Source organism: Hyposmocoma kahamanoa, unplaced genomic scaffold (genome assembly GCF_003589595.1).
Source record: "Hyposmocoma kahamanoa isolate Upper Pololo Valley unplaced genomic scaffold, ASM358959v1 63, whole genome shotgun sequence".
Lineage (NCBI taxonomy): Eukaryota > Metazoa > Arthropoda > Insecta > Lepidoptera > Cosmopterigidae > Hyposmocoma > Hyposmocoma kahamanoa.
The window spans coordinates 4,980,863-5,006,859 of NW_020653851.1; the positions used below are offsets into that span (position 1 = coordinate 4,980,863).

The window sequence follows — 25,997 nt, forward strand, 5'->3', positions numbered from 1 at the left end:
CACAATTCCGTACATTACTATGTAAATTCCTTTTATATTAGTGTTTTGGACTTAATAAACGCCAAATGTGACTTTACTGGATATCTGATTATTGACGTTACCTGTGTAAAGCTTACTGTACATCCAACTTAGACTATGGAAACCAAAGGACATGTTATATTGACATATATATAAGTCAGACGTTATATGTATATGATGCATTTAGACGTTGAAAACATAAACATTTTATTGTCTTTGTTTAACTACTGCGTGCCGTCGTAAGCCAAAAGCACTACATTGATTTATGTCAAGCATGGAAAATACGTAACGTCGTCTTAAATGCCAACTGTCCCCATTTTACCATTTTTGGAGTATCCTTTGACATCCGTATCCGGTTGTCAAAGAGAAGTACATCAAATGTCAAAACCAATGTTTGGCCAAATGTTTTAGTGAATTATTCGCATGAATTGTAACGAAATGGACAAAAATAAATAAAAGTGAGAACAATTAAGTGTTGATAAAAATGCGTTGCTGCAGCATTAAGGGGTGCGGCAGTAGAAAAAGCGGAAACCAACCGAATGTTATATTACACCGGCAAATAGTATTTTATAAATCCATACATTAGCCGAAATATCTCACGTAATTAGACTCACTTAAGTGGTTTATTCATAAGTCTTGCCAAATTTTGCTTTGGTTACTTTAGATTGCCTGTTTGTTAGTATATTTCGATGATTGTTGATAACGATTATTTTGAGATAGTGTTGTTCTTGTAAGCAGACATATTATCGATATTCTGTTATTGAAACAATTCACTACGATGTTTTTATTACTTCATTTTTTTTTTAAAGTTTACCTACAAATGAAAAAAGAAAGAAAGAATGGTTGGAAATTATAGGACTGCCGAACATAAACATTGGATCAAATACCATCTTCGTTTGTTCGCTCCATTCAAATTTAAATAGAACTTTGAATATAACTACATTACATGATAATTCAATTCCATCGTTACATTTATTGGTAAATAACTTTATATTTAATTTTGATTAAAATGGCTCATTACTTGTCTAGTAATAACAGCCTAGTATTAATCATACTTTGATTACAGTAAACTACACAAATTTGCAAACATAAAACACAGTAACAACAGTTTCAACATTCAAGCTATACATTTGCATGTCGATATTGACTAGGATTATGGTACAACACTAAATCCGCCATTTGTGGTGGACTTTTTTGGTGTTGGTAGGGGCGTTTATTCCGCAGATAAGGCAGCTCCTTTTCTTTATTTGTTCCATCCTCTAAGATATCCAATAATAATCTAGAGAGATTTCTCAAAAAAAAAAAATAGGTAGATTGGCTTCTTTCCTGATTCGGGATATGTATATAACTGAATTATGACAAAAATGTTAGTCCTGCCTTTTTTCGTTCCGTGATCAGAATAGGGCTAATACAATTTTTCCCGTACTAATACGGTTAATTTTGATTAGGTCGAACGGCAGGGACACTGGCTTTAATTAAGAATTTATTTTTTTACAAACGAAATTAAAGCTATTTGAAAAATATAAATACGTATTCTATTTAGTTCAGTAGATATTAAAAAATTATATATGTAAAATGCCTATTGAAGTTTGGTTTTTTTCTATCGTGAATATTTTTAGGAATTCTGTTTGCACACCGTAAAGTAATCAGTATATATCCCCAATTTTACTATATATTCCAAAGTTATTGATTTAACACTTTCAGTGTTATGCGTAATCAGCCAAAGCCATTTGAGGTGGTATAGACTTTTAAGAGTTTATACAAATAGTTTTGGTTGTAGGTATTAATAAATAATATTTTCAAATATTTTGATATAAATGAAATTTTTTTCAAATATTTACAATATTTTTTACTGTTTATGCAGTTACTTCAAAACGTGATATGCCATATTTTCTAAACTATAAAAGATATCGAATTTATAAATATAAAGGGCGAAAAAATTCAAAATTCTGACTCCAACAGTACAAAAATGTCCGTTACCACAAAATGTACCTTATGACATTTCAAATTCGTCAATTTACTTAACTGGTAACAAAGTTGTCAACTCCTGTTTTTTAACTAAATGTTAAGGTAACTAAAGTTATCGAACGCAGGTAGAAACATTGGAGGAAAGGTCTTCTCGTTTGAAGTCCTTAAGACAAAGTCAAAAGACCAAGACCAGGTCATAAGTAAATGTTACATTCCGAGTGTATGAAAATATTCATTCGACGACCTCCGTGGTCGAGTGGGTTGCCGGTTTTCAAGGTATCGCTCCCTGGTTTGATTCCCGGCCGGATGAACGTAGAAAACTGACTTTTCTTTATTGTCTCGGGTCTAGGTTTGTAGTACCCGCGTAGTTTCCGATTTCCTCAACACAAGTGCTTTAGTTACTTACTTTGGGATCAGAACAACGTATGTAACGTATTCTTGAATATTTATTTGTTAATCATGCGCGGTAGGAGACAAAGAGGAATATCACGAACGTAGTAATTGAAAGACCGTAATCTCTGCCTACTATTTATTATAAGCGTTATATTATATATTCTATAAATAAATATTGGCGAATCCCTTGTTAGTCCTTCCTGGACATTATCAATCTTGGTCAAATAAGATTATGTATATATTTCTTTATACAACTATTCGCTCATGGTTTGTTTTTTGAAATATGAGAACTACCCTTTATCTACGTAACTTGAAACCCAATCTGTTCTTCCTGAGGGGTGAAATTCTATATATTTTTTAATCCCATTCTTTGGATTCTATGTTTTGAAGTTCAAAACGATATTGGGAACTAAAGTCTTATAGAAGATTAAGCCGTTGGATGAGAAGAAGTTTATACTGAAGATGAACGTTACTTTGACATACTTACTGTCTTTTTTTCTCAGCTATTTCATCGGCAAACATTTTCTGGTATTTTTCCATCTGCTCTCTCGCCTTCTCAGCTCTGGCGAAATGTAACTGTCTACGAGCGACATCTTGGTCTACTTTCTTCAAGGTCAAATCGTCACGAGCGCGTTCATCCTATTATAAAAAATATATATTTAGTCAGGTGGGGTAAGAGGAACATACTTTATATTGAGTCAAATATTTTGAGCTCCAGGAAGAATAGATAACAATTTTGAAATACACTAAAGTTCCCTTTGTTTTCAGCTGTACTTGTTTTAATCATTACGCAAAATTCAATACTTACGATGTATTCGTCGAAAACGTACAAAAGATGGGGCAAGAAGAATCGTATTTCTTATTAAGAATAACTGTCAAATATATCTTTTCCGCCTTTCGGATTTGGCGCATTGTAGTGACATCTCTTTAAAATCGTTTGAACTAATTTATTTTTCTATTTTATCGACTGAGAGACTATAGTGCTAAACTCTTTAGATTATGCGTTAAGGCTTCAAGTCCCTCTTCCCCTGGTGCTTTTCTTACCCTACCTAACCCTACTTAATATTATAGTCTAGAAATAGAATGTGATCTCAAACGTGAGATCATTGCGACAAGGTCTAAATCTGTCGACTTCTTTCACCTTTACAGTTTTTATCTTGACAATATTAGTTAAATAAGTACATGTCTATGTTTCCAGGGAGTTTTTCCAATGCTAAAGAGCTGTTGTAGCAATGTACCGGGGTTAAAAAATCTATTGGGACTTTAGACACTCTTTTCTATAACATTGACCAACGTGTCATATACTTTTCCAAAGTATTAAGGTATTAAACGATTAGGCAATAATAAGTTCCGTTTAAATACTGTAACTTTTAAATCATCTTTGTCGCATGCCATTGAAAATTTTCAGACGTTTTTTACCTTATTCATTGGAAGTTAGTTAAGGCGGTTTTTAAACTTTTGTCTGAAGGCATGAAGTCTTACCAGTTTCGCCATCTCAACATGAATGCGATCCATGAAACGATTGTACAAGTACTTTCTGTACTGGTTGAACTCTTTAAGAGAACAAACGGCTCTTCCATCTTTGGTGCAAAAACCGAGCATAGTCATTCGGTTCTTCGCCGGTGCTTGTCTGAAATGGGGTGCCAAATGGGGGTCATGCAATGGAACGTAGTCGTAGGAGACGTTATAGCAGTAAGGGTCTGAGAGATCAAATTGTGGCCGTGGACCGTCGAAGCCGAGGCCAACTCGGCGGACCTGTAAAGAAAAAGATTTGTGTCAAATATTTTGACACCACTACAGTATGATGTAAATAGATAGATAGACACTTTATTGCTCTTCTGCAAGAACAAAAACAATGCGCTAACAACTTAGAACTAAAGTGGGCAAAGGCGGCCTAAAAGCAATCTCCATCATACCACCTTTGAGGTAAAGGAAAGTTAAACGGAGTAGTGGAAAAGTCTTCCAGTTTGATGTCCGAAGACCAGGTCATAGGTAGATGTCACGTGCAGAGTGTATGAAAATATTCGATGACTTCCGTAATCCAGTGGCTTGCACACTGGTCAACAAAATGTCGCCATTTTTGAGGTTCCGGGTTCGATCTCTGGCCAGGTCAATGTAGAAAGACTTTACTATACTGTCTCGAGGTTGGGTGCTTGTGGTACCATCGTTGTTTCCGATTTCTATACCACAAGTGCTTAGGTACCTACTAAAGTACCTTGGGATCAGAGCAACGTATGATGTTGTCTAATACCTATATGTTGTCTAACTACGAATTTGACCTACTTACGATGCATCCGCAATATCATATTAATACACACTTGATCACCTTACCGTCCATCTCTCTACTGACAATAAGAGCGTCCGCTGAGTAAAGTGAGTACTCCCGCGTGGATCTGTTACTACAAAAATCAAACACACCTCTACGTGGCACTGGCTATCCGTTACACCCGCGATGGTGACGTGACGGGCCGAACAAGTCGTGCGCCTGGTGGTAAACGACACGCCGTTCCATATCAGTTGCAGTGCCACACAGAGCTTCTAATCCCAAAGGTATGAGGGCCACCGCCACTGCGCCCGACACCCTGAGACGTAAGTTGACCAGAGCTTCCAATCCCTATGATCTGAAGGTCACCGCCGCTGTACTCATCACCCTACGACGTAGTTGTAGCAGTAATTCTCACATTACTGTGTGACAGTACTTCCCTGGATGAATTCTTTCACTAAGAACTCTACTCTATATAGAATATTCGCTTCTATTTGCCGGTTGCTTGTATCCAATACAAGACAGATCTTATAAATAAAACGTTCATGAAAAATTACTGCGACGGGGAGACGGGTACATGCGGGGATATGACGGGTCCACGCAACTGGACCCAGCAAGGGGTTCTGCTTCACGCAGAGGTTGCCTTCAGTGTTGTGAGCGGTTTTCATGTATCGACTTAAAGGCTAAGTAGTCTTAAGTACCCACATATTATACATACTTATGTATTGAAACCAAGACAGAAAAACAACTCGTTACTATCTTTACTTTCTCAAATTTTGTAAAACGCCTGTGTAGAATAAAATATATACAAAATGTCCCAAAATGTACCTAAATCCAAGTCGGAAGGGTTATAAATCGTACGTGGCCTCTGGGTTTAGGGATAATTAATTGTATTATTATTTACTATGAGATACACCCGCTGTGAAGGTTGGTTTTGATTTGTTTGATTTATGCACAATACACAACACACGTACTAAATGAACAACGACGGCTGCTTGTCATACATTCCCGTTACGTAACGATAGTGGAAGTGAATCGTGTTGGACTAAGTTTCGGTAAAACCGTTGCAGTTGATCCAAGTTTACTGTAGTAGCAGTAGAGTTCCTTCTGAAATAGGTCATCCAGGGACCTTACATATTTCTGCCGCCAAACAGTAATGTGAATATCACTTCCGCGTTCCCGTTTTGAAGGGTAAGGATGCTTGTGAAATTACAGGCACATGAGACTTGTAAACATCGTCTTAGGGTGACTACAAGAGATATGTACAGGCGTGTCGCTGAAGTAGCATGTCTCGAAAATTATTGTCAGTAAATAATATATTAACGGAAGAAGAATCAGATGAAGCCATCTTATTGTATAAATCTCAAATCTTATGTACCTCACAATTTGGCGATTGATATTAATAGTCATCGCGAGAAATCATGTTTCCGTTGCAGAGTAATATACTCTGTAAAGGCTGGAATACGGTTCAATATTACATCAACAAATATTTCATTTCTCGCCTCGCCCATCTTCGTCAATCCAGATCATTTTCATCGAAGATGCGTTAGGATAGAATTTAAATTTTGCTATTCAAATTTCAATCCTTGTCTTGCCTCGTCTCATCTCGCCCGCCGGTGGAAAAGCACCCTACCAATAGGCGCATGACTTGTTCGTCCCGTCACATGTTATCACAAAAAAAAGTTTTGATAAAATATGTGCAAATTCGATAGCACATCTGTGCTCAGCATTTAAAAAAATTAGTCAATTTTATTCATTTTGTGTGAAAAAATATTTTATGAAATTTAACCAACTTCTGCTGTCCCGATTTTTTTCATCCTATACAATGAAATGATCCCTTCATGAACCTGAGTCAATCAGCACTAAAAAAAATTTTGATCAATTTTATTCATTTTTACGGACTAATCACGCGCAAAAAAAGATTTAATGAATCCTAAGACAGTTTCCTTGTGTCGTCTTTAGTTTCCGATTTCACCATACGGTCCTATTAAAAAAAAAAAGAAAAGTATAGTAATACCATCATAGGATAAAATATTAAATTCTGAATCCATGTAAATAACTTTTTCCGTTAAAATTTTAATTTATTTTAATTTTCGTGCCAAAAGGTACTCGATGATATAATTTACGTCTAAGGTTTCCCCAGACGAAAGTTGCGACAAATAAGCTAAATTAACTACAAAATTCCGTACACGTTCCTAACATTACCTACCTATGCTTGCTTTTACATCAAAAGAGTATTTTGTCAGGTTGCTTGTTAAATTCGGAAATCTAATTTTCAAATTTAGATTGCAGTGGCTTTGAGATTAATTATTTAATTCTGTATACGTAATTCCTTTGGCGTTAAGTTGCGTAGCTGCTAGATTACGTAAGCAGTATTATGACAATTAACTCAATAGGTAATGAATTTAGTGGGTGTCTAAATTACGATATTTTGTTTAGGCTTTATGACCATTTTTATAGAAACATACTACACAATCAACCTATTATATGTTGAAGAGCCGAGCACGAGACACTACTTTGGAAAGGGTTTAGACCACAGTCCGCCACGCTAGCTCAGCGCAAGTTAGGGATATAACACATCTTTCAAGGGTGTGTGAACCATTCGAAGCCGAAACACGTATATTTCATAACGATGTTACCCTTCACCATTACAGATATTACGACCTGAACATTCACTAATTTACGTAGCTTTAAAGTTCTAGATAAATGTCGCCAAAGGATTCCAACTGTGCCGACTGGTGCCGGCTGTTTTAATTAAGAAGCAACTCCTTTCCCACTAGGTCATCACTGTTCTTGTACGCCTAAAATATATCAGTCCGAATACCGAGTTCCTCCTTGAGGAACACCAACGGATCTGGCTTGGCAGTGTTTAGGAGTTTAAAATCTTACATTTGTAGTTCATTTATAGTTCAACTTAGAACAGATAAAAAGTACCTACTAATTAGCAAGAATATTAAGATCTTCATTTATTATTCTAATCGACTCATTACTTTTTTAAATCGCTCTCGTGACTCCTTCATCCGATTTTATTACTGTTTTCATTCGCTACATCATCTCAGATGAGCACAATTTATACAGGGTGATTATAACAAAGAGGTCCAACCATGTGGTTAGACCTTGTTGCGCTTTTGCGGGCACTGGTATCATGACATAGCAATATAATGTTACTTTGAATTTTACGTCGTCAAAAAGAAAATGTTTAAATATTCAATTTAAAGGAGTCGTCATAGGAAATGTTATGAAACTAGTGATTGCATTCAATGGGCTGACATTTGGATGTAACTTGGAGATTAATACTTTGATTAAAAGCCCATTCTGTCTTTTTTTTTAAGATATCATATGACGAAACGGACAAGTTGTGGGCCATGTGGTAAGCTACGCGCACGTTTGTAAAATTTGCAGTGCCACAAAAAGCTTTAAATCGCAAAAATCTAAGGGGCAATGTCACTGACGGCAGAAGTAAGGTGGTGGTGGCTGTACTTCCCTGGACAAACTCACATCCTAAAGCTCTAAGCGGTACTGCTACTGGTATGCATATATAGGTAGATGTTTCGTTTACCACCAGGCGCAAGACTTGTTCGTCCAGTCATTTGATAGTCTTTCTTCGTGGAATTTGCGCGAAAGTTTCCACACTCTTTGAACTCCCTGAGTACTCGCGCCGAAATCTGAAGATCATTTTATTTGTATACATTTTTCGTATTTATATCAATGATTTTAAAATTATATATTTACATAATTAAATGTATATAATTAATAACGACGTAGTCTTATATACATAAGGCGCACTATAAGTTTCCGGAATGAATACGAAAAAAATACTATAAGTGGTTAGAAATGAATTTATTGTTTTTCAAAATATTCTCCGTTAGCGTGAATGCACTTTTTCATGCCATGCGAATGAACCAATTTTGAAAACATTTATGCCACTCCTCCATGACAATCTCTGAAACATATTTTTCATACTCTTCGACATCCTCTTCAGACGATGAAAATCGTTGACCGCGTAACTGGTTCTTAAGGTGCCAGTGCAGGCCTGTACGCGAGATGGCTCATGAGATCAACGTTGGTCACCAAAAATTCATTTGTGTGTCAGGCCGTGTGAGAACTGGCATTATCGTGGTGAAAGATGATACGGCGTTTACGGTTATTTTTACGGAGTTTGTCAATAACTTCCGGCAAACAATTGATCGTGTACCAACATTGACTTACAATTATATGGACGTCGGGTCCGCGCTAAAAAGTGTCCGCACTTGTAAGGCGCTAAAATCGTATACAGAGCGCGACACTCCGCTTTAGTCTTCATTTGTTCTACGGACAGCGCGATACTGCGATGACATAACAATTTAAATTTCGAATAGGTTGACTTGGGACATTTTTTTCGTGGTTTTTGTATTAGACCCGTCGTCCATTTATTTGTAAGTCAATGTGTACCAATCACTATTTACGATACAACGATTCTCCAAAACAACAGTAGCCACATGTCCAGTTTTATATAAAAAAAGAAGCAATCATCCGCTTGAGGCACTTTGCACGCGCGCCATTTTGGTTGATTTCGGCTCATCTCGAAAGACCCATACACTCTATTGGTACTTTGTTTTGGGATCGTAACTATAAATCCATGTTTCATCACCTATTACTAGGTTCCACACTAAATTTGACGCCCCTTCGTTGAATCTGGTAAGCATGGCATTGCAAAGTGAACCGATCCGTTTTTTGAGCCTCAGTCAAATTGTGTGGGATTCACCGAGAGCACAGCTTTTTCACACCCAAATGTTTGTGTAGTATTGATTGTATTTAACTCATTCCTATGCTTAAAGATGACCGAATCTCATGGTATGTCACACGCCTATCTAATTTGATCATACGGCTCACAACATCGATGTTTTTGTTGTTCAGCAGCGGCCTGGCGACCATCACAAAATTCGTCACTGAGACTCACAACAACCGCGTTTGAGTTCTGCAAATCAGCCATAAATAGTCGTCTTGCATGGTGCTTCAAATCCAAAAGCAGTTTGAAGCCGAGCGAAGCTCTTCTGAGCTGTTAAATTACGCTTAAAATCGTAGAAAATCATACTACGAAAATTTTCACGAGTTAAATCCATGGTGATGCAGACAACCAATTTCTAAAATGATGCCACATTGTAAAAACAAGTGACAGTCAGATGAAACAAACTGTATTCTACAGCCAAAGAGTTCCATTTTTAAATGTTATAATTACTTTTTAAATATTGTTTATGTAAGTAACCAGTTCCGGAAACTTATAGGGCGCCCTATGTACACCATTTTTAGGAATATATTATATGTTTTGCCATTTAGATCTGTAACGGATCGCAGCAGTCGCTACAAATCTCTTTTGTATATACATTTTGTAGTCTTTTTAAGTTTGTTTTTTATTTAAATTCTAAATTTAAATGTGATTGTTTCTGACGCCTTTTCCTTACTATTGTTTTCGGTTTTGGATTGATAGCTGTACATGTATTGTAGTAAATTAATAAACTGTAAGTACATTTGTTTTAGTCTTGCTCACTCTTTGTTAGCACCCACCCGAACCCATTGATACAGTTCTCTATAAGATCTATAAGACTATTGTTTCGGCGGGGGACGCGTTTGTAACATAAACAGTGGTGGCATGCAGACGGAACACTGAAGTCCTACCCAAGGTTTTCTTTTCATTAATTAGCTTCTGAATCCTAATTAAAACACAACAAAAAATGTTTTATGAAACCAAGATTTCATTCGTTTCGTTTTCATTATTTTGTAAGTTAGGTTTAGTTCCCGGTGACATTAAAGCTGGGTACTCATTAGTGAGCTTTAACTGTAACGTGATAAATACATTAAGTGCGTTAGCGCACTACATCCGATTCGTATTCGTTCCGAATCCCAGACCATTCAAATCTAGAAAACTGACCCACTTCAGATGTCTCTTGTGCACTAAGTCCGATACAAATATCTCTTGTACACTTAGAGGTAAAATCATCCCTGTCACATTTCATGTAGCGGTAAAACAGTCTTCACTAACTGGAATGAAAACCTTATTAGCGTCGGCTTACTGCAAACCGCACGCGTTGCACTCGCGGCATGTTCGCGAACCACGTACACACTATAATTTTTGGTTTTTGGTAACATAACATGCAACGGTTACAGCTCGCTAGTGAGTACCCGGCGTAAAAGCTGATAACCGTCGGCGATGCCTCAATATACTATATATACATTAGAAAAGATTAGATAAATATGTACATGTTTCCTAATAGTGCTGGTAAATAATCCTGACCTGTAGCTAGCTTATTTTTCTAAGACCCAGTTGGAAAACTACAATGGAAAAACGCTAAACGCTCAATATATTAAAATGTACTAAATATGAATACTTGTTTCATGACCAAGCAAATATACCGACAGTTTTGTTTGAAAACGTGATTTTCTAGTTACTAGCATAATAATAGAATACATAGCGCTATATTTGAATGCGATATTTTCATTTTAATTTACATGGGGCCTTAGGAGGTCATAGGTAACAAACAAATAAAGACAATGTTCACAAAAGCACGTAAACGGAAACATGTCAAACTTGAGAGACTTGACACGAAACCACCTCAGAGTGTCACACAATGTCTTACTGTTGGAATGTCAAATTAAGGATTAACGTCGAGTAAAATGTGATTTGGCGTTTTGACCATTTCCTATTAATTTTACTGATTTTCATACGTCTTATAATATAACAACTTTATTATGAGCTATAGCTCACCTATAGGAAATAAGTAATTAGAGACAGTGTTCATGAAAACTTAGACATCGATAGTTTCCTTCATCGTCTCACAGTGTTTTATAAATCCCATTTTTTATATTTTCAGATTCCCATAGTTTGATGTAATACAAATGCTAGAGTAGAACATCGGTGTGATAAACATGTATAGATTCAGTGAAAGCATTTTTTGAACATTGATTAATATTCGTCTGGGTACACAAAAAAAAATCATAGTTTATTATTTTTGAAAATTATTAAGACGAGGTTCTTGGACGTGAGCCTGGATTTTAGAAGGTGAGGTGTGTGTGGCCGCCACTCGCGTCCCGCAATCCGCGTGCTAAATTAATATGAATAAAATGAGAACAGGAACGGAGAAAATTTGAAATAGATCCAACGATGACAAGCACCCGGTGGCGACTGACGGGGCGGCTGGCAGCGCGTTGTTAAACCGCTTGGCAATTTTCAAGTTTTAGGATAAATATGGACTTAATAACTCCCAGGTTCTCTGTAGTTTAAAGATAAATGTCTTCATATAAAAATTATGTGCAAAGTTAGATATTTTATTCTCAAATAATTCGTTTTAGATTTTTATTTCAGCTTGTTTTCGGGATTTTATATGATCGAATGAAGTACCTACATCCTATCGTGTAATGAATTAGCACATTCTTTAGACAATAGGTATCGTTAGTTATATCGTATATTTTTTGTAAGACCGTCAATTAATAGTCAATACCTAAAACACTTGACCTACCAAATCAGATTTTCCCGCTTCTCCCCCGGTGGCTCACCTCAACCAACTGACTTAGTCGTTGGATAGAACCTTTGATTTTATTTTTTACTTTTTGTTTATTAATTTATTTTTTACTTAACAATCCATCATATTCCTTCGTAACTTTAACACCAGTTTCTACACATACGTATCTATCACCGTATACTCGTACTTCTCAATTGAGAAGAAAATGTACGCTCACCACTCTTTAAGAATAACGTTTTAAAAGAAATATTTCACTGATTTGTACCCTTACTTTTTCACTGTCCATGGAATATAGACAAGATATACGAAGTTTTTACTACCAATATTTATTTACGCCATAATAGCTTTCGATTACATAAATGGTATGGAGTGGCCCTGTCAAACTGATATCTCTACGGCTTATTCAGGGTGTTAATTGAGTTACACCCGAAAGCTCAATTTATATTGCGACGTAACGAAAGTGAAGTGAATTTTTGTAACGATATTGTACATAGCGTAATGAACTTTATAACGTACAAACTAGATATAAGCCAGAAGTCACGTCGCGCGTCTTCCGCGAAATGCTCGCGCAAGCTCGAGAACGCTCGCGCATTCGCGATAATTCCGCAACTGCCTTTGGCGACGCCTAGCGCATCCGCGGGAAGTGTCATGAAGGCAGGAGCAGTGTGACGTCAAACGTCGATGAAATACGCCTCAAGGCGCAGTCGCGAGAAAGCTTGCGAATGCTCGACCATTCCAGCGCTGGAGCGCGCCTTCTCGCGCAACGAAGCGAAATTGACGCTTCCGCTCTATTCCGTTCTGCTGCCCGCAAAGTACCCATTAATACGATTTTTTCTTTTTTTACGTCTTTAAAAATCGCGATGAGCGGAGTTGAATCCCAAGTTCTCCCCCTTGGGATGTAATGTAATTAAGTTAACACCCTAAAAGTCGAGAAACAATAGGTAGTTATCGGAATAGTATAGATATATAGGTTTCATTATATCGAGGGTAGCCATTGTTTAGGATTTAGGAGAAGCCAAAAAAAAAGGTCTGAAAATGGTGAAAGCCGCGCTTCAGCTTTAAAAAGAAATATCTGGTGTCATATTCTTTAAAGACATAGTTATTATAAAGTTTGAAACAAAGTCTGGGCAACAGAGTAATGGATTTTCTTGAAACTGTCGCTTTCAGAATTTCATGTTTCGAAATATGAAATCGTTTTTACCAACACTAAGCATAATTGAAAACAAAACAAAATACACGTGGGAAATATGGAGGGGGACGAACAACTCGTGTTACCACCAGGCGTGTGACACGCCTGTCAATAACAGTTGGAGTTCCATGCAGAGCTTTAAATCGCATAGATCTTATGGGCACTGCCAAAGGGTGCTGGTGAAATTATAGGCACATGGGACTTATCAAACATAAGTTGACAAGTCATGGGACGTGCCTGTAATTTCACCAGCACCCTTCTAAACTGGAACGCAGTAATACTCGCAGTACTGCTTGGCGGCAGAAACAGGTAAGGATGCAGTACCCTGGACGAACTCTTTCTCAAGGAGCTGCAATGTTACTAAGCCAGGATGTTTCTCTTATGTTGTTTGATGATGTTTTCTTTTTATATTTATGAGAATTGTCATAAATATGATATGTTTTTACCCGACTGCAACCTACTTACATTAATGTGTGTAGTGAAAATGGGTTTGGCGTATTTACAACAAAATTAAATTATTTACATCGCCTGAACAAGACATAGTTGCCTCCATCCAATCAGAAATGCTAAATGGATATACCAAACAGTATCAAAATCAGTTAAATTAATAGGAAGTGATCGAAACTTTAAGGCGTACTTTACCCGACGTAGATCTTTAATCTGACAGTCCAACGGCATTAAGGTCAAGCTAAATTGATCAGTTAGTTTCAGCGTGTTGCGTTCTTAATAGCATGAATCAAATACATGTTAGACAATAAAAAGACAAATCAACATGTAGTTTAAAATTCGGAGGCTGAGAATGCAATTATTTTGAAGTCCCGTACTAGGGAAAGACAGTGTCACGGGTGTCATGGACACGCACATAGACAACCACAAATTACACCCAAACTCACGAGAGAAATATTATGTAGGCCAATATTTCTCGCCGGCCCGGGAATCGAACCCAGGACCTCTGCGTGACAGATAACCATGGTAACCGTTCGGCCATGGAGGCAGTTATAACATTGTGTGACACTAATCGTAGTATAACAATGTGTTACCCTTTGAGGTGGTTTCGTGTCGTGTCTCGCAAGTTCAACATTTTCTGTTTACGCGCTTTTGTAAACATTTTCTCTAATTGCCTGTTACCTATAGGTGAGCTATAACTCATAACAAGATTATTTATCAGCAATTTTCAAGAACCAGTTTATACTTATGTTACTGTTTGTAATGTAAGACGCATTGTCGTAATTTTATCAATAATTTTGCAATCAGATAAATGCTTACAGAGCATCCACCTTAATGATTCACCCACTATTTGTTAGTCAACAAAAGAATACTAACACTTATATTAATATTTACTTCATTTATCATAAAAACGTCGTAGTATCGTAATCCGGCTGGATCAAAGGATTTTTTCTGAGTGTTCGGTCTTTGTATAATAATTATAACAAACTAGTGGAGTAATTTCACATAAAATAATTGAATATCAATCCAAGAAAAATTTAAATACAATGAACAGCGATATCTCTAGTCAGGACTGGTAGCTGTAAAGGTATCTAAATAGGTGACGAAATATCATAGATTTCTCATCTCTATGATGGCGCTACGACTGAGAAGTCGTTGAAAAAGCAAGTACAAAGATACGACGCAAGAACATAGAAAAATTCGTGAGGTCCGTAGGTTCGTTCCGTGGCTTAGTTGGTATAGTGTCTGGCACGGTATGCTAGAAGACGTCGGTTCGAATCCGGCCGGATCGAAGGAATTTTTTCTGACTTAATTTAGCGACTAAGCTAAATTTTCTGAATAACTTTGCACTTAATTTAGCGACGAGGCATACACCTAAGTTAATTTCAATGTTAGTTGTTAGTTTCACGCAAATTGGCGTTAAATACGTTAAAGTCCCAATATCTATTAGGGTACTAAATGCCAGTTTGGCTTTGTTGTTTAAACAAGTAACGAGATCAGGTCGGGGTATTCGTCTAAGGGAATCAACACACTTATCGACATGGAAACGCATTAGATCGGTCAGAAAAAGCTTAGAGACGCGAGTCCGGATTCGAACCCATGACCTTTGCTCGAGAGCCGGTAGGTCAAATCAACAATCTACAACGGTTAAGATAACATGAGTATGCTAACTACTTTCCTAGTGTTAAATTCTTGTAACATAGCAGTAGAGGTCCTTGTAAAAGAGTTTGTCCAGAGTAGTACTGCCACCTTACCTATTTCTGCCGCCAAGCAGTAATATGAGCATTACTGCGTTCCGGTTTCGAAGGGTAAGGGCGCCTTTAATCGACACGAATTTTATCGCGCTCACGCTGCGCAGCCGTCACGTGGCAGCCGCGCAACGACCGCGTGCATCTGCCTGTCATGGCAAAATACGCTCTATATGTTTATCTTTTACGTTTTAACTTAATTGAGCGTCTCGGGCGCGCGGCAGAGTCTGGCTTATCTTTGCTTTACGCGGCGGCTGCGCGGTTGTATTGTTCAGAGGAATTTAAATGTTGTTTCCTAGTAAATAGAATTCAGAATCGTCAGTAATGTACGTGAAGGGTGCTGGTGAAATTACAGGCACATGGGATTTGTATTAGTAGATGACGCCGTATGGGCTGCATTTGCATTTGCAGGAGCAGTACTTTCCAGGGAAGTACTGCCACCTTACCTATTTCTGCCGCCAGCAGTAATGTCAGCATTACTGTGTTCCGGTTTTGAAAGATAAGGATGCTGGTGAAATTACAGGCACATGGGACTTGTCAACTTATGTCTCAGCGTGTCTGGTGCGGTGGCGGTACCCCTCAGATCTTAGTGATGTTGGAGCTCTGAGTAACACAGCAACTGTTATGCATGGGCGTGTCGCTTGCCACCAGGCGCACTATTTGTTCGTCCCGTCGCCTAGTAGTATAAAAATTGTTACTGTACATTTTCCATTTTTGATTATAAAATTTTTATATTTAGTCTAAGGTATTAAAAAAAGATTACGTTTCTAAAATTCATAAAGGTAGGTGGTAATCTTCAAAAACGTTAACAAAGATTTTAATATGCAAACACCACTACACCGGCGGCGTATAGAATAAGTAAGCATCATTAAGCTTAATGTGGATTTGCAGTATTTTAGAGCAATACGCGCTTTCAGAAGAAAATTAGCATAATGAGCACACCTTCTAAAGGATTTCCACTTTGTCCTATAGGAGGTTTAGCGTAATTGATAACTGTATTATACATGTGTGTTAATTAATTTTTCATCACACCTACACGTCGACAGTGTTATGACATGCAGGCAAAGTTGACTGTAATGTCCTAAATTAGGCTACATTCCTAATACGCACGCCAGCATGGCGGCCTATGTGCTTAAACCCTTTAGTTAAGGAGGCTTAACGATGGGGTGTATAGACTGATGTATTAAAATATAGCGAAATCGACAAATTAACTCCATAATCCCACTTCATCAACTGATAACGTCAAGTATGAACTTCGAGTTTCAATACACATGCTATTAAGTGTATCCTCTGACGTTCGTCGTGATTTAAATAACGCCTGTATAAGTTAGCATACTCATGTTATACACGAGCGGAGCTATTGTTCAAATCGCTATGGATCATAGCGCACTTTGCAATTGAGATTAGAAACAATCGTCAGTCTGAACTAAATTTTGAATTTTCGGCATCCTCATCACTCACGGCACCGCATATATGTATATGCGGTGTGTAGCGACGCGCTGATTCTATTGAGCGTCGTGCGGTTTCTATTGACAAGGGCTTTCAGTCGCGCTACATTTCCGCACTTCGAAAAAAAATCGTGTCTTGTTGCTATCTCTTTTCAATTTGGTTTCACCCTCACCGTTCCGCCTTCGGTCGAGTAGAAGGTCCGGAACACTCAATCCTTAAGTCGTTGATATACCTCCCATTCGCACTAAGCGCTTTGCATTCTCCTTTCTGATGCGTACTGCAAAGGCATAGAATACTCTACACGGCATACGGCATCTGTGTTTCCCGAAAAGTATTATTTGGGGCTGTGCAAGGTTAGAATGAATAGGCTTTTTTTAGGCAAACACGTACCATCGTCGGACATATCGTCGCTTAAAATCAGGTGAGATTGTGGCTAAGAGTGTGCCTTAAAAAAAAATCTCGATAATCCCGGAAAAAAATGGACTTTCGAGACTATTTCAAAGGTAGGTTTCCATACTTATATGCTAGGAGGCATTTAGGCAGGTCAAAATATGTTATTTTAAGCAAGTTCTTTATTAACTCAAATTCAAAAAATCGTATATTGTTTATGAAATTTTTTCAATTTTTATAGCTGGTACATATGAAACATGAGTCGTCTAATATATGTAATTTTTGGGAAGAGAGAGAATAAATTAGGACATGATTATATTTTTACCGTTCTGCACTTTTCGCAAATTATACTAAGCTTCTGTTCAGTTATATTTTCCCCACTGATCAGAAATTCGGGCGCAAATGGTTTAGCGCAATTATTAATGATGTTGAGAAGCAATAGCCAGCTTATTTGGCATGTGTGGCGAGCGACTCAGACCCTCTGGAGGCGTCGCGAGCGGCTCTCGGCATCCCCGTGTTTAACATTGTTTAATTAAGTGACTTGAGCCTCAAATGTCCCGATATTCCCGAGATTGAAAACAACAATCTTGAATCTCGAAAGTGCCGAATATCGTCGAGACTCGTCATTTTCTAGATCGATATTCCCGGGATGACGGACGGACGGGAGGACGATAGACCCCTTCCGGCTGGTTTGTTCAGAATGTCATTATGTACCACTAAACATATTGTTCAAACCTCAAAAATACCTTTTCCCAAAATGGCTGGTTTCATAATAACTCTGACGCGGCGCGCCGCAGAATCCTGCAGTCTGTCAAGATGGCGAAAGGCGTTACATTTCTATCACCGTGACTATCGTTCCAGTTACAAAAATAATCTAAATAAATTTGTTACTCCTGTCACTTCACGATGTAACGCACGGTTTTGGCAAACGGCTACTTTTTAACAGTCGTTATAAATAGAATAAATTAAGTTATTACGCATTTTGAAGTAACGTTTAATTCCACTTGAAAAGTAGATCCTCAATGACCTTCCTAGCTTTAAAGGCTTAGGACCGTCGCATTATTCGTTAATAAGACCATGCGGCGTGTTTATTGTTAGGATCGACTTATCTTATTTGTATTTACAATATTTACACGGAATTTACAATGATCCAATTTTTTCTTGGTTCACAATTAGAATTTAAAAATAAAAGCGAACGACAATTACTAGTGCAGTCGCCAATCTGTACAGAACGGAAATCGCGCATGATTTTATTTGAAAAATATGTCGTATGTCGTGGTGTGAATGACGGAGATAATTCGTAGAGCAGAGGTACAATCCTCTATGTGATTTTCGAACGTCGTTCCTTCGTAAAAAGTCACAGTAACGCTATTTGACGGCTGATCATTGTGATTTTTTCATCGGTACGACATTTACTATCGGAACTATGTATATAGGGGAGGGGAGGAGACGAGAAGAGACGAGACGAGACGAGACGGGACGAGACAAGAAGAAAGAAAATATCAAGTTCTTAACTTTTCGCTATAGTTACAAATAGGAAATGAAACTATTTTTCCGGATTTAAATCGCGATAGTTGATTGACAGTCAACCGTGACCATGGGACCTGTAAAGGGCCCGAAATGTTGGTTTGTTTGAAAAACAGATATACGCGATTCAAATCGGGAAAAATACTTTCATTTCCTAAAGCAAAAGAAAAATTAAAAATATATGTTACAAAGGACATATCACAAAGGTGACCTTATGTCTAGAAGATAACTTTTGTAACCAACCATAGCTGTGATGTATAAAGAAATTCTGCGCACAAATTATTGTACAGTAAATTTATTACAATTTCAATGTAAACATAGATAAATACAGGGTGTCCCACGGCTATGCCACACGGAGGGAAAGTACCTTTAATACCGTAGATAGAAAAATTTACTAAATACGTACATGTTGATTTAAAAACAATTCGAACTGCATTCAAATAGTTTGAAATAATCGCCTTTCTGAACTGGGAATCGAATCCGCCATATGTGGAAAGACACCTGTAATTTTAGTATATTGATTGAAAGCCTCAATCATGTGTTCTTTTAAATAACATAGCGTATTAAATAAAAGAAAGATCATGAAATTTAGCATTTTAATTTTTTTTTACAAGCAGCACTTCCCAGAACATCCAAACTAGAACCAATTATGAAACGACAATTTCCCAAATTGGTCCTACCGGGAATCGAACCCGAGACGTCCGCGTCCAGCGCTCACAATGTAAACCATTAGGGTCACAGAGGTCGTCAAGATCTACTATATGTATAGTCATTTGTTGTTCTGGTTAAATGGCTTTGTCAACACTGTAGAGTAAGGCTTAGTATAATCAGTGGAGAGTCAAAAAATATGACTGATATATTAAAACTACATAAATTTTTCCATATATTTGTAGCAGATCTGTTATAGGGCTATTCGTCTAATCGACGATCCCAAATTCGCAGACGGTATGGAGCCCCTTAGCCTACGGAGAGACGATGGCTCTCTGTTTGTGTTCTACTGTCTTTATAATGGGGAGTGCTCTGATGAAGTTTTCGAACTGGTGCCACCGTCTCGTTTCTACCATCGCGCCTCCCGCCAAAGGAGTAGAGTCCATCCCCACATCTTAGATGCCTGGCATGCATCTCTTTCGTTTCTTCCTCGAACCTGAAAGATGTGGAATGATCTTCCTCCTGAAGCGTTTCCTTCCTTTGTTTCTTTACATAAAAAATCTTTGTTTTTGGCTTTCAACGATTTTTATGCGGTAGCGCCATCTGTGAGAAATCTACGAAAATCTTTCTTCACTTAAGGAGATTTTTCTTTACAGCTACCACCCGCTGCCTATAGATGTCACTTTAATAATTGTAATTAAGTTTTATTACATATCAGAATCTTTCACCACAATGATTCAATTATTTTTTGTGCAATTACTCCACTAGTTTGTTATAATTATTAAACAAAGATCCACTTAGAAGCTTAGTTGGCATTGCGTCGGGCACTGTTTGCTGGGAGACGTTGGTTCGTATCCAACTGAATAGAAGACAATTACATAAACTTAACATCATAATTACACACGTACACGATAATCCCCGCAATTTTCCCAATGATAAAAAAATGTGTCATATAGCCTATATGCACATTAATTAGTGATGACTTCATTATGTACGTTATGATTAAGGTAATCTTATTAAACTAGTTTTCAAACAACTAGGCTAATTTATCAGTTACAAGCGATAGCAGGTGTAATAGAAAAATTATGAAGTTAGTAGTGGAAAAAACGCAGCTGACATTACTGACGCGAAATTACGTGCGTACGTGACAAGTCGAATATATTGCAAGCGACTTATCAAGAAAATTGTGTTAGTTTTAATAGAAAACAAATCTACAAAACTGTATAATTTCTGAAGAATGTATTCACTCCAAGAGTTGCCTTGAATTGTAATGCCGATTCATAATGACTACGGAAAAATATAAAACGTAAATCCTTATCTCTGTACTGAAAAATGTTACATATAATTAAAAATAAAAAGTAAGTTAAGTTTCGATTACACGGTAATTCAAAATCACTAAGTAAATGTCTATAGCTTTAAAGGCATACCGTCAAGAGAGCACCTCCAATTAAATGAAGTTTGGCTCTATATTGTATACAAAAGCAAACTCAAAATTTGTAGGTACAATCCCGAAACTAAGGTTGTGGTGTTTTATTTTTCAATAAATTCTATAGTATCAAATTGACACGGGCTTAAAAATTTCATGGGAATTCGATAATTTTTTGTAAACCTTGAAAAGGTATTATCCGAAGTAAAATAAGGGGATTTTTATCTTAAAATGTTTTATCTACACACCAAATACATATATTATCTGTATGGACACCAAACTACGAAATATAAAAATCATGTGGCAAAATATTTCTGAAGCTAACTTTATGAACGTGGGTCGGGTCTAACGAGATGAGTGACCAAGACCAAACAACCAACAATTCAGTCAACCCGCGACAATGGAGCGTGTAATCCGCTCTCACAGAAAAATGTCGTCATAATATAAAATTATGACAATGACAATAAGTACATACGAATCTTTTTTTATGACACCAAGTGACAAGACGTCTATCTATAGCAGTTGCAGTCCCACTCCGAGCTTTAAATCGCAAAGATTTGAGGGGCATTGCCACTGCGCTCGTCGCCATGAGACAAGTTGACAAGTCCCATTTGCCTGTAATTTCACCAGCACCCTTATCCTTAAAAATCGGAACGTAGTAATACTCACATTACTGCTTGGCAGCAGAAATAGGTAAAATGGCAGTACTTGCTTGGACGAACTCTATCACAAGGAGCACCACTGCTACTAAGACTGGTCTTTACTATATTTGTCGAATTGGCAAATAGTTTGTCACAAATACTATCTGCACATGGTTATTGTTTGCCAAATATATGAAATCCACAAATAGTTACGTGAAGTGCCGCCTTGATGGTGGCTATTCGTATTAGCTATTGGGTGTTTGTAGTACTTGGAAATATAAATATGCAGATACTGTCAAGTATACTGCTGTCCACTAAATAAAATGCGGCTAAGTAACAAATGGTCAAATAACTGTTTTAAATAGCAAAACATAGAGCACAAAATTCTCTTTTAAAAACAGTCAGAATTAGTGGAATTTACCCTGACGATGCATAGCTGCAATGTGATTAAACAATTTCGATATTCTAAAACTGGGTTATGGTTTTATATGATATCTCAAAAAAATATTTTGTCACTTCGCCGCGTTTTAGTTAAAGGACAGGCAGTATGATCGTCTACACATGGAGCCCAATATGCAGTTAAAATATTAAATATGTCTACAGTGTGGACGGTTTACTTGCGAATTTGCCTTTTTGACCCCTTTGATGTGCAATTAGAAACCGACAAGCATGCGAATTATTGCGTTTAGTGTTTGCCCTATTTGTCGAATAGGGCAAATACTTTGTCATACATATGGTGATTGTTTGCCGAATATATCTAATACACAAATACAGATATCCATGCGACGTGCCGTGTAAAAAAACCGTAGTTGCCTAATGGTTTGACTTACCGTTCAGCCTACCATCCGTCCAGTACCAGTAGGTACTGGACGGATGATAGGCTGAAGGATGATAGTAATCATCATCGTAGTAGGTACTTTAAGTGAGACGGCAACATGCTGAGTGGGTCACGGTTTCTTTGGCAGCACAGCACACACGCTTTGTATTGTATATATGTATGAATTTAGTTCCAATTCCTTGTTGTTATTATTATCACATTTATCAGTATTATTGCTATTATAAAATGCATGTGTATTATACTCGTATATATTATATATAATTGGTTTCTATTTCTATTTCTACCGCCTTCGACCGATCGGGATTGGAGACCAATTGTACTGAAGGGCGCGTCTCCAGCAGAAAGTCCTGAGTTTTTCGAAATTTATTTGCGTAATTAATTTGGAATTTACCATGAGCTTTTCGGGGAAATCAAACAACGTGGTGAATGAAACCTGCGCATCGAAGAAAGTTCACAACCTTCGGAAAACAAGTCCTCAATCAGCATTGCGCCAGAGTGGCGGATTATGGCCTAAAAACCCTCGCCTGAGAGAAGACCTGTGCCCAGCAGTATGACGTATAAATGGGTTGACGATATGTGAAGTGCCACCATTAAGTAACGCTGCCGCTTCACTCCAAACACTAAACTCTATACTAAGATTTTAACACCCGACAAACGCCGCCAATATAATGTTTGATTTACGACGACGAAAATTCTGCGTTTATTATCATTCATGTCTTTACATTTGCATGATAAACGTTTTAAATAGAGCCTTATTAGAATTCCCAGAAGAACTGTATTTACATGTTAAAAGGGGTTACTTACTTTTTGATGAAGGAATGAATTTGTTAGAAAATTCGCTAACACTTTGATTTGTGAGTTTCCGCTACGTAAAATTTTTGTAAAATGCCATAATATACAAACTTCCAGAATTTCTCTTTACAGCATTAAAATATACGTAGGTCTAAATATAATCTAAATGCCTTCGAAATTTAAAAAAAAATGTTGCTTTATCTACCTACGAAGCAAAGTGTTTTGTAAATTCGCAACACGTAAGCTCTTATCTGTGAAGGGTTTTAGTATAGGTATCGTAAAATACCTTCCCACTTATTGCTCAGTTTCGTTTTTGCTGGCAAACAAACAAATAATATGTTCTCTTATAATCTCAGTACAGAGTACTAAAAAAACCGACCTCAAAAGGACGTGGAATTACATCTATGTGCCAAGTTTTATTGAAATCGGTTATCGGGAAGTGCGCGAATTCCGGATTCATCCCCTTTGCCACCCTTAGAGGTGGAATACTTTCTTCAAACTTAAATGGGACTACCACCGAGGCAAAAAAAAAAACAGTCGAATTGAGAACATCCTCCTTTTTTTGACGTCGGTTAAAAAATAATAGTTACAGCCGCTGTTGGAATAGATACGAAAGAAGTAAAGTTTAAATATAAAGGTACGAATTACGTTTTGGTTCCATATCTTTTTTATTCTAATAACTACATTTATGTAAAAATAAATTTTTGGCAAATAACTTTGAACACACTGATCAAAAGGGCGTAACAATTTAAGAAGTAATGAAAAATGAGTTAATTATTATCGGCGTTTACGCCTTTTCTGTTCTGAAGTGTCAATATAATAAAATCATGTGTACCGGTATGGCAATACCGGCTAATGGTTACCACGATCATAGCTTTCTTATAACGGTAGGTATATTTATTCTTCTTCCTATATTGCGTAGTAGTTTCAAGGTACTTTTTCGTGGATTGATTGGCAAGCCAATTACATCTTGCAGTACTGATCACAAGTCAATACGTAATTCTTTATTCCATAGGTAAAAAACATTCACACCAGAGCACGTGATTTTTTAAGCTACTGCTCATTCACTGTGCTGACTTCCCTGACAAGAACGAGCAAGAAACTCTAGGGATTGCTCTTTTCAAATAAATATGTGTATTCATAAATACCCTTTGAATCATTGTGTGCAATCTAGAGTCAAGTCGTTTTTCCATACATTTTTATCTAACACGTATCTAGTCTTCAACTTTGTAATATGACTTTTCAATAAAAATACTTTTAACTTAGGAGATGATAATCTTAATATAATATATGCTCCGAAATTTTATTGTAAAAAACGTATACAGTTTCCCATAAAAGAATCGTTTACCTTAGTTAAACGAAATCGTGGTACCTTGAGATTGGATATAATGATGTCTACCATTTTTTGCGTTTAACTAGTGAATCGTTTATTGAAATCTGAAAATCTATACCGGTAATACTAAACTATGTCCTCTAGTTACCATATGCTTAGTACTCTATGATGTCACGACTATTACAAGGCATTATTCGATTATCGTTACCTAGTAAGGATTGTTATAAATTATAAGGCCAATTATCCTGTAAGAGTGGTTTCACATGCCGACTTTTAGCAGCTATGCAAACACTTGTGACTTATAGGCAACTGTATCGATACAAACGCACGATTGCATCGATGCAAACGCGTGACTGCTTCGATACATAGCTTTATGCACATTATTTTGTTTTCTTAATTGTACATTTAAAAGTGAAATTATTAAATACATGAAATAAATAAATAACTTAATTAATTTAAAACGTGCATCGCGTTAGTATCGCGTTTGCATCACCGCTAAAAGTTAAAGTTGCGCGCGTGTGTAAAGGTATCCATCGCTGCTAAAAGTCCCTAAGTGTAATTGCTTTAAGATATTTTATTCAGCAATTGGATTATACTATTTTAACATCGTCTATTTAGAAATACTATTTGTCATTAATACATATCTCTATTCGTATTCGATAGTGGGCTTTATAATTTACTTCGGTACAAAAACGAACAAATTATAGTATGTATTACTTACATCCTCTCCAATTTTGCCTCGTGAAAAAATAATCTTGCCAACAGGCATTTTAGGCACAGGTAGCTTGCTCTCCAGTCCCATCCGGAACCAATATGGTAGACCATTTTTGGGTACAGCTCTTGAAGGCTTTGGAACGGAATCTATAACTTTTTTGAGCTCTGTTGGTTTTCTCAAGGTCATCAACGTGATATCTATATCCGATAAATCATCAATAGATATATGAGAATCTTTTTCCTTTGGTGGTAGATATGATGTAAGTGGATGCGAAGCATTTGATTGTCCATCACCTAAAAGCATATTATAGCTTTCGTCGTTGGCCAACATTATTAAAATTTTCAGTTATATTATATAATAATTAATAAAACAAACAACAAAAAATGTGGATACGCTACGGGCTCAGCGAACCTTCACTATGAATTTTGACAGTTGACATTCGCCATTCATTTGAATGGCGAATGTCACCAGTATATTTCTTTTTTTGTGTAATTTACCAGCAACGAGACATATAATTTACTTTATTGTGTAACCGGAATGGTTCCTCAGTCGTTTTGCAAAAAGTTTTCAAATGTTTGTTGTAGCTTTATTTTATTTGGGTTAGGTTATTGTTCTAAAATTACCTTTTCGCACGTGATGTAGACACGACAACGACGCGGACAATGCCCCCGCATAATTATTATAATAAGTATTGCATTTTGTCTAAATCCACTTTT

At 37.0% G+C, this 25,997-nt stretch overlaps 1 protein-coding gene across 1 annotated transcript in view; it reads right to left on the reverse strand.

Moving 5' to 3' along the window:
• LOC113229918 overlaps nt 1-25,683 on the reverse strand; it is a 60,237-nt gene extending 34,554 nt beyond the window's left edge. Inside the window, exons 1-3 of the mRNA XM_026463609.1 lie at nt 25,288-25,683; nt 3,862-4,134; nt 2,867-3,018 (exon numbers count right to left, since the gene is read on the reverse strand). Coding sequence (XP_026319394.1) covers nt 2,867-3,018; nt 3,862-4,134; nt 25,288-25,611 — 749 coding nt within the window. The 5' untranslated portion in view covers nt 25,612-25,683. The remainder of the gene's footprint in view (nt 1-2,866; nt 3,019-3,861; nt 4,135-25,287) is intronic.
• Between the last annotated feature and the right edge of the window lie 314 nt (nt 25,684-25,997).